The sequence below is a fragment of the Elephas maximus genome, chromosome 15 (genome assembly GCF_024166365.1).
Source record: "Elephas maximus indicus isolate mEleMax1 chromosome 15, mEleMax1 primary haplotype, whole genome shotgun sequence".
Lineage (NCBI taxonomy): Eukaryota > Metazoa > Chordata > Mammalia > Proboscidea > Elephantidae > Elephas > Elephas maximus.
This window is the reverse complement of record NC_064833.1, coordinates 25,705,101-25,715,685: the sequence shown is the minus strand read 5'-3', so window position 1 is coordinate 25,715,685 and position 10,585 is coordinate 25,705,101. Positions and strand designations below refer to the sequence as shown.

Genomic DNA, 10,585 nt, shown 5'->3' with positions numbered 1-10,585 from the left:
TGAGATATGGCTCCCGAGTGAGGATAGTGCCCAGGGGTTGTAGCAAAAACACATGAACTTCAGACAGGCAACCCAGGTTCCAGAGATAGTTCTAACACTAACTAACCACATACCTTTAGTAAAGTTGCTTGAAAGTAACCAGTACAAACCTGCCTAGTCATAAACCAGCCGCCTTTAAGTTGATTTCAACTCACGGTGACTCCACATGTTTCTGAGTAGAACTGCATCCATACGGTTTTCAGTGGTTATTTTTTCAGAAGTGGGTTGCCAGGTGTTTCTTCCGATGTGCCTCTGGGTGGATTCAAACTGCCAACGTTTCGGTTAGTTGCTGTTGTTAGGTGCCCACAATTCGATTCCAACTCACAGTTACCCTATAAGACAGACAACTACCCCATAGGTTTTCTAGGCTGTAATTTTTGCCGGAGTAGATCACCAAGTCTTTCTTCTGTGGAGCGGCTGGGTGGGTTCTGTCAACCTTTGGGTTAGGAGCCTAGGGCTTAACCATTGCACCCCCATGGCTCCTTTTTCCCTTGGTGGCAGAGTGCTAAGGTTGCCCAATATTCATTGGCCCCTTTCCTTCCCCTATTTGGAAATTATAAACATTGAAAGGAATAATGTAGGCTAGAACAGTGCCTGGAACATATTAAAGCTTAATATTATTACTGATTATTTTTATACTGCCAGTCTTGGTAGGCTTCCTAAGCATCAGATAAGGTGCTAACCAAACCACGTTTGTGGTCGCTCTGGCCCAAGACTGCGCATGTGCGCCTCTGCGTAGACTAGCGCACCCTGGAGGTTTTCCCGCCAAGGTGCAAGCTTCACCCCTTCGATGGCCCGCCCCTTAAACCGCGAGCACGGCGGACGAAGCGCGCGCTCGGCAAGGGGTGACGTCAACGAGTGGGCAGGCCCTGGGATTGAGGGCGTTTGCTTCTGGGGCTAAGGGCCCGCCCCTTCCGGAGGAAGCCGGTGTTGCCGGTAGCGGCCGGGTGTGAGGCGTTGTTCTTTGCTTCCTGGTCCGGTGGCCTCGGCATGAAGATCACGAGGCAGAAACACGCCAAGAAGCATCTTGGCTTCTTCCGCAACAATTTCGGCGTTCGCGAGCCTTACCAGGTACTGCTGGATGGCACCTTCTGTCAGGCGGCGCTCCGGGGCCGCATCCAGCTGCGGGAGCAGCTGCCCCGCTATCTCATGGGGGCGACGCAGCTGTGTACCACCAGGTGGGTCCGGCTGGGAGGAGGCACCGGGATCCTGGGTGTGGTAGAGGTGAGGCCGCCGGCAAACATTGAGAGTCCAGACCAAAAACCAAACCAAACCCATTGCCATGGAGTTGATTTTGGCTCGTAGCGACCCTGTGGACAGAGTAGAACTGCCCCATCGGGTTTCCAAGGCTGTAGGTCTTTACAGAAGCCACATCTCTCTCCCGCTGAAGGGCTGGTGCGTTGGAACCACGGACCTTTCCATCAGCAGCCCAGCGCTTAACCATTGCACCACCAGGATTTCTGATACTGCGAGCCCAGGAGGTGCAAAAGTCTGGCCCACGGGGAATTGCCAATTCCGTGGAGGCACTGAGGAGGTCAGGCGGGTGTCTACAATGTAGGCAGAAAGAACAGTGTCCGGGTAAAATTTACGTGCTGGTAGCTTGGCGAATAAGAACATGTACTTTGTAGCCAGATAGTCCTGGCTTGGTATCCTGGTCCCGGTCCTCCTGCTCCGTTGTTTGGGGCAAATAGATTTAATGTCTCTGAGCCTTGGATTTCTCATCAGTAAAATAGGGATAATAACTAGTTCTAAGGTTGCTGGAAGGATCAAACGAGGTATAGTGTATGTAGAGCTTTTATCGGTCTCCAAAACTTACTCCTTTTTAAATGGTTACTCACAAGCCTCACAACTGCACTGTGAGGTAGTATCTTGGAGTCCCAGGTAAAGAAGCTGAGACTCGAGATTTTAAAAGTTTGCCCAAGATCGTTTATTTATTGAACTGTCTTTAATAAGTACTGCCATGTCCCAAGCTCTGCTCCAGCTACTGAGGATAACTTGGTGAACAGGACAGACAAGCTCCCAGGCCTCATGACCAGTAAAGTGCATAAGCCAACCTCTATTTGGTGTTTTTTGACTCCAGGTTTAATGTTCACCAACTTCATCAAAGTGTGGAAACACTTAGGATGGAACCTTGTAGGAATGGGAGGAATCATAGAAGGTTTCATAGAAAAGACAACAGTTCAGCCCAGTCACAGTTCAGTCCTGAGGGAAAGGACCGTTTTGAATGACAGAAAAGAGAGAAAAGGCATTCCTTTTTGTGAAAACCTCTTAAAGGAATGGAGTTGTGAAATGCCTGGGGAAGAGATTAAAGTGCAGAATATAGGTAGGAAAGAAGCTGTGAAGAAAGTAAATTGAGATTAAGTTCTGAAGAACTACTATTAAGAAACTTTGTTTTGTTTTTCATGGTAGAATATTTAAAGAAAATGAAAAAGTGACTTACCATACCACTACCTATGAGTAAAGGAGCCCTGGTGGTGCTGTGGTCCATCTACTAAATAAAGTTTGATTGAACCCACACAGAGGCACCACAGATTACAGCCTAGAACACCTTATGGGGCAGTTCTCCTCTTGTCATGTGGGGTCACTATGAGTTGAAATTGACTGGATGGAGCCTAACAATACCCATGAGTAACCACTGTTAACATGCGCTGTAACATCCATCTGGTTCTTTTATACATTCTCGCACATACACATAGAATTGTATACTATGTAATTGGCCTGCTTTTCTCACTCAACACTGCTCCATAAACACTGTTCCATATTTCATCAGAGCTTTCCAAGCAGTGTGCCACAAGTAGGTTAAGAACTGTCCTAAACCTTTTTATCCTCTCAGCCCTGAGGGCTTCCAGAAAGTCCTTAGAAGGCCTGTGTCCTGGATTTGGTTGCTTCCGGGCTACAAGTAGCTTGTATTTTTACCCCTCTGTATCGCAGAAATATTAACACTTTAAATGTAGCGCTATGATATAAAAAAGGTTGGAAAATACTGAATGAAATTATATTGTACACCATTTTTTTTTCCCTGAAGAATTCAGCTTAACTACTGGAATTTTTCAGACATACAGAAAAGAATACCACACACACACAAACACACAAAACCAAACCAGTTGATGTCCAGCCAATTCTGGCTCATAGCAACTCTATAGGGCAGAGTAGAACTGCCCCATAGGCTGGTGGATTCAAACTGCTGACCTTTTGGTTAACAGCCAAGCTTTTAACCATTGCACCACCAGGGCTCCAAATAATATAATGAAATGCCTATTCAGCTTTTACAATTATCAGCATGGCCAATCTTGTTTCATCTTTTCTTCTCCCTTAATGATGGGTTATTTTAAAGCACATTATTCTGTCAGTTCTTTGTATCATGAAGAGATTAAAAAACAAAACAAAACAAAATCTGTTGCCTTGGAGTCGATTTCGACTCACAGCAACCCTATGGGACAGAGTAGAACTGCCCCATTGGGTTTCCAAGGAGTAACTGATGAATTCGAACTGCTGACCTTTTGATTAGCAGCTGTAGCACTTAACCACTGTGCCACCAGGGCCCCATGAAGGGATAAAGATGCCTTTTTAAAAACCAGGACCCAAATAAGGTTCATTTGGTTTCTGTGTGTCTTAGGTCATTTTACCCTATTAACAGTTTACTCTTCTCCCTTCCCATTTTTTTAAGTTTGCAGCTTATGTTTTTAAGAAATCAGGTCATTTTTTTTGTAGCATGTCCTATGTTCAGGCTTTGACTGATTGCATCTCCTTGAATTCATTTAACAAGTTCCTTCATCTCTTTCGTTACTGGAGTCCCTGGGTGGTGTAAACAGTTAATGCTGCTAACTGAAAGGTTAGAGGTTCAAATCCACCAAGAGGAGGCTCAGAAGAACAGCCTAGTGGTCCACTCCCAAAAAATGAACCATCCAGAACCCTACGGAGCACAGTTTTACTCTGACACACATGGGGTCAGGTCACCATGAGTTGGAACCAACTCAACAGCGTCTGGTTTACTGGTTATTTACTGATCACTAGTAGTTTTTTTTTAGTAGTTAGATGTCATCTATGTCAAGAAATTTGGGAGACAGCTTCTTGGCCAACCGACTGGAAGAGATCCATATTTGTGCCCATTCCAGTGAAACGTGGTCCAACAGAATACAGAAATTATCAAACAATATCATTAATACCACATACAAGTAAGATTTTGCTAAAGATAATTCAGCAGTGGCTGCAGCAGTACATTGATGGGGAACTGCCAGAAGTTCAGCCTGGATTCAGAAGAGGATGTGTAATGAGGGGTATGGTTGCTGATGTCAGATGGATCTTGGCTAAAAGCAGAGACTACACGAAAGATGTTTACCTGTGTTTTATTGACTGTCCGAAGGCAGTGCACCGTGTGGATCATAATAAATTATGGATAACGTTGCAAAGAATGAAAATCCTAGAACACTTCATTGTGTTCATGAGGAACCTGTACATAGACCAAGAGGCAGTCGTTTGAAAAGAACAAGGGGATATTGCGTGGTTTAAAGTCAGGAGTGGTATGTGTTAGGGTTGTATCCTTTCACTGTACATATTTAATCTGTAAGCTAAGCAAATAATCCTGAGAAGCTGGACTTTGTGAAGAAGAACGTGGCATCAGGATTGGAGGAAGACTCATTAACAGCCTGCTATATGCAGATGACACAACTTTGCTTGTTGAAAGGGAAGAGGACTTGAAGTATTTACTGATGAAGATCAAAGACTACAGCCTTCACTTTGTATTACGCTTCAACATAAAACAAAAATCTTCACAACTGGACTAATATGCAACATTATGATAAATTTGATAAATGGGGAAAAGTTGTCAGGGACTTCATTTTCTTAAATCCACAATTAACACCCATGGAAGCAGCAGTCAAGAAATAAGCGACATATTGCATTGGGCAGAGCTGCTGCAAAAGACCTCTTTAAAGTGTTAAAAAGCAACGATGTCACTTTGAGGACTAAGGTACCCTGTCCCAAGCCACGGTATTTTCAATTGTATCATATGCTTGTGAAAGCTGGCAATAAATAAATAAGGAAGACTGAAGAAGAACTGATGCCTTTGAATTATGGTGTTTGTGAAGAATAGGGAATATACCATGGATTACTAGAAGAATAAACAAATCTGTCTTGGAAGAAGTACAGGCAGAATGCTCCTTAGAAGCAAAGATGGGAAGACTTAGTCTTAATGTACTTTGGACATGTTATCGGAAGGGACCAGTTGCTAGAGAAGGGCATCATGATTGGTAAAGTGGAGGGTCAGTGAAAAAGAGGAAGACCCTTGGCAAAATGGATTGACACAATGGCTTCAACAATGGGCTCAAGCACAACAACGATCGTGACGATAGTGCAGGACTTGGCAGAGTTTCATTCTGACGTACACAGGGTCACTATGAGTCCAAACCAACTCGACGGCATCTAACAACGAGAAGTAGTTAGATCTAGGGAACTTAATCATGTTCAGGTTTAAAGAAATTTGGAGTTTAAGGATGTAAGCAGTGGAATTTTTTGTTTAGAAAAGATAACTGCAGTAATGTGAGGAATAACCTGGAGAAGCAAGAAAGTGAAGACAGGTAAATGCATTTTGTGCTAGTCCAGTCAAGAAATTATGGGATCCTCAAGCTGGGAAAGGAAATGGTAGGGATCCAAAGGCTCTACAGGGAGACATTACTGAAGTGGATAGGCCTAACAGCTGATGGGGTGGGGGTAGGGGTGAGGAAAAAGGTATCAAATATAGTTTGAGATTACTACCCAGGGTGTCTGTGAGGATGATAGTATTTCAAAGAGATAGAAAACTCTAGAGGAGATGAAATTTAGAGACAGGAAAGCAGAAAGTTTGATTTTATACATTGTGAATTTGAAAAGCTGATGGTAGGACATCTGTAGGAAAATATTGAATAAGTAGTTGGAAATTTGGGCCTGAAACTCAAGATAGGGATCAAGCCTGATAACCAGAGAAAGCAAAATCTCTTCTTAAAAAATAATGGGTGCACGTGGACACTTGAGACTATGTTGGCATCTCCTGTCTGGAGGGGAGATGGGAGGGTACAGGGGGTTAGAAACTGGGAAAATGGTCATGAAAGGAGAGACTGGAAGGAGGGAGCAGGCTGACTCATTAGTGGGAGAGTAAATGGGAGTATGTAGTAAGGTATATATAAGTTTATGTGTGAGAGACTGACTTGGTATGTAAACTTTCACTTAAAGCACAATAAAAATTCTTTAAAAATAATGGGTGGTAGATACAGGGGGTGAGGCAAGGTAGAATCTGGCTAGGTAGTATTGAAGAAATCTTTTGCGTCAATCATTCTCATAATGTTTTTCAGTGTAAGGAAGGAAATACCTGAGGAGCTTACTAAAATTTCTAGCTCCAAAAGAGTGCAGATTTGGGAAAGAGAGGAGCTAGAAATTAATATAATTTAATATCACCTTGTAATTCTGATGTGGGTAGTTTGTAGATGCCACTTTGCAAAACACTGTTTTATATTAATGTGAACATGCAAAATGAAAGGAAATTGTCTAGCTTGGAATTGGAGGGCTCAGAAGGGAGAGGCAACAAGTGGCTAAAAAACTGACTGTGAGATCAGAATGTCAGTGTTTAAATCCTATTCCACCACATGGTAACTGTGTAACTTAAGTTACATTAACTGCCTTAGTCTTTAAAAAAAAAAAAATTTGTTTTATAAAATAGAATAATACCTGTCATAGGGTTATTGTGAGAATTAAATGTGTTAAAAGCATTTAATGGGTGTTCTGCAAAATTTTCAATCATTCGGAAGTACTTGTTGACACCTACTGTGTGCCAGGCATTGTGCACTGTTTGAATTGATGATCTACCTCACTGATTTCTTTCTGAGCTCTACTGTTTTGCATTTACGGAATAGTCTTAACCATTTCCTGCTCTTACCCTTTAAGATGAGCTTAGTCTTCGGGTCTTTTCCATCCATCTATAGTTTAGGGCCTGAGGTTAAAATGATGTGTATCGTTTTTTTGAACTTGTCATGTTATTAAATTCTCTTAGAATGAGGTATTCTAAAAGAGGGATACTTTTGAAGTAAGCTGTATAACTTCATAACTTGTTTTGAAATTGAGAGTTTATATAAAGAGCATTTAGCATGCTGCTTGGCACATAGTAAGTGCTCATTAAATGTTGGCTATTATTATTTCTACTTCCTGTATGTATTTTCCAGGCCTTTTCTTTTAATAGTGAATGTCAAGGTTAAAAGCTGGTGTGTGGCTGCTATGTGACAAATTCAGATTGTAATGGTATAGTTTTACTTTAAAAAAAAAAGTGGTTTTTTTTTTGGGTTTTTATTTCATGTAAACAACTGAAGTGTATTTGCTGTAATTGTGGGCCACTAATAACATTCTCCCCTCCCCTCCCAGGTGTGTGTTAAAGGAGTTAGAAACATTGGGAAAGGACTTATATGGAGCAAAATTGATTGCACAAAAGTGCCAGGTTCGAAATTGTCCCCATTTCAAGAATGCAGTGAGTGGATCAGAATGCCTGCTTTCCATGGTCGAAGAGGGAAACCCTCATCATTATTTTGTGGCAACACAGGTGATGCTTCTTTAAAACCACGAGTCAGTTTTAGTCATTTCTCTTCATAGCTCATGTGGAATTATTTATAGTCAGAAAAAAAAAATAGATGGAAGTGATGTTAAAGTGTTTAGACTCTTTAAAATGTAGGCTTTTACATTAATTTGCAGTCATTTAAAACAGTTGTCATTTGGGAGTTTGAGGAGAGAACCTTAGGCATGTTGACTCATCTTAGTACTGCCATTCGCATTCTTAAAGTATAGACAGGTGTGATGTTTTAGGGTTCTTAAAGGAAAGATAAGTAGAGCAAAGATTTTATGTTCTATGTTCATGAATTTCTTTTATATTCCTGTATTTCATAGTATTTCTCAGAAAGGCATGGTTCATATTGTTTAAGATTTTGCCAACAAGCTGGAACTGTTTTAGGATTTTAAAGACTGGCAGGGAGGCAGAAGGCTGTTGCTCAGAGGTGTTATTAATTAAGACGTTCACATACATAAAGAATATACTTGAATATGTTTTCAAAATTATAAAATTACATAATTAGCGGCAGAGTTGAATCAAAATCCAAAGTGGCTAGTTTTTGTTTCTGTTCCTCCAACCTCTTAAAGTATTCTTGACCCTTTCTGAAGCATATCTCAGAGGAGAAACAAAGGAAACCAACTACATTTACCTTTATATTAGTTAGTAGGCCTAGAATATTGGTAAGTCCAGGTCACACTTCAGCTGTTTGTACTCAGTTTTTGTTTTTTGTTGTCATGAGATTCCCCCATCAGTGAGACATACCGATTTGACAAATGAAGCTTGTGATCCCTTTTATTTTTAGTATAGCCCTCTTGAAGTTCTTAGAAACCTTCCTATTTTAAGGCACCTTAATTTAATTGATATAGTTTAACTAAATGTTTTTTCTTCTTAATAGGATCAAAATTTGTCTGTGAAAGTAAAGAAAAAACCTGGAGTTCCTCTCATGTTTATTATTCAGAACACTATAGTCTTAGACAAACCTTCTCCGAAAACAATTGCCTTTGTTAAAGCAGTGGAGGCTGGTCAGCTTGTCTCTGGGCATGAGAAACAAAGTATCAAACAGCTCAAAGAAGAACAGGGTTTAGTAAAAAACCCTAAACAGAGAAGAAGAAAGAAGCGCAAAAAAATCAGTGGTCCCAATCCTCTTAGCTGTTTGAAAAAAAAGAAAAAAGCACAGGATACAAAACCATCTTCTGCATCTGAGAAAAAAAGAAAAGGAAAAAGAATCCGGAACAGATCTGCCTCAAAAGTACTTTCTGAAAAACAGAATGCAGAAGGATAATGACTCCCTTGGACACTTTAGAAGACTTTTAAATGTGAAAAAATAAATTTAATTAAAATTGTGGAAGTGCTTACCATAAAAGACTAAACCAATTTTTGTAAATGAGCATAGACTCACAAGCCTCTGCCTAAAATTATTTGTAAAATAAAAAGAGTGAATGGGTTTAGGTACGGTGGTAAGTTTTTTTACTCAGTGGTTTGGGGAGATTGTTTTTCAAGGTAAAACTATTACCTCCTCTTCCCTCTCTCCCCACAAAAGTATTATATGCAAACAGTATTTAAAAAATCAAATAGTAATAAAAGGCTTGTTACCAAAAAAAAGAGTGTAGTCCCTCTTTCACATTCACACAAGAAACCACTTCCAGCTTTTCTAACTATTCCAGAATTTACCTTTATAGTTCTAAAAATGGGAATATGCTGCTATCTACTGATCCATCCATCATCTTTTGACTCCCTACTAGGAGAGGAAATATTTGTTTGCTTATTCTCTTTTTCCTCCCATTCTCTCAGTACGTTATTAATATTTAAGTCTGTATATCCCAAACTCAGTATTTTCATATGACTAAAAGCATTGTTCACTGCTGAACCAAGTAGCATGCTACGATTGAATTTATTTCTTATCCTACTTTTTTTTTTTTATTACTCCTGAAGTTAATAATAGCCTTATTTTAAGGATCAGACTACAGATCCAATGACTGTAAAGAATCTCACGATATAATTTTTCTTATGGTCAGAGCCATCAGGTAATACCAGGTCGTTTTTCCCCATGGAGATAATTCTGGAGCCCTCTGACATCCTCCAGTGTAAGAAAGGTTTTGTATCTAAATTGAATAATCAAAATTGTCTTTTCCAGCCCTTCTCCCCTTGTTTTAATCATCCATCAGGCCAAAATTAAAATGTTTTTGCACCGTAAGACTGAAATATAAAATTATTTTAAGTTCTTAACAGGAACATTTTTAGTAAAAGCTATTGAAAAAAGTGAACAGTCTATAGTTCCTATGAGTGAGGATAACATTTATTAATGGCAGGTTAGTTACCAGATCAAATGTAGACAAAGCAGTATAACAGGTGGAATGTACCCTGATGGTATTCGTTTCAACCTGTTAAAATTGAGTACATTTCTGGTATTCTTGTTAACAAAATAAAGCTTATTTATGCTTATTCAGTGCTATCTGATTGCTTACTAATAGTCTCTGGGCTGGAAACCTGAAAAGTCACCTCATTTTAGGATTTATTTTTAAATATTTTAAATCTTAAAACTTTGATTTGCCATTTATTTTTCGAGTTAGATTAAAAGATTTTTAAAGAAAAAAATCTCCCCATATTCTTGTATAATCCTCTTGTGAATATTACACTTAGACTTCTCCCAAATCTACCTCAATCCCAAGTAATATTTGCTTTTTTTTTTTCTCACCATTCTTGCTTTCTTTTCCATACAATCTGGGGTGGTGTGGGTAATCACTCATGGGACCTTTTGGTTAGCTGCTGTTAACCACTGTGCCACCAGGGCTCCTTCTTGCACTAAACTAAGGCTAATTAACTGTATACACCACCTCCCACTTAAACCTACAAATCCTTACAAGACACTCAGGAACAGATGTCCTTTGTAACCTGGGGACTGCCTGTACTGAGCTTCAAGGATAGAATTCTCCTTTCTATGCGTGAAGTTAAGAGATTGAATCATGTCTCTGCAACTAGGTA

The 10,585-nt window shown here is 40.0% G+C and overlaps 1 protein-coding gene across 1 annotated transcript; it reads left to right on the top strand.

Moving 5' to 3' along the window:
* The first annotated feature begins 962 nt into the window (after positions 1–962).
* On the top strand, positions 963–10,099 carry UTP23 (UTP23 small subunit processome component). The gene is made up of 3 exons (XM_049854257.1): positions 963–1,217; positions 7,426–7,600; positions 8,499–10,099. Exons 1-3 carry the CDS (start codon positions 1,030–1,032, stop codon positions 8,883–8,885), a joined length of 750 nt encoding a protein of 249 aa, XP_049710214.1. The 5' UTR covers positions 963–1,029; the 3' UTR covers positions 8,886–10,099.
* Positions 10,100–10,585: the final 486 nt, after the last annotated feature.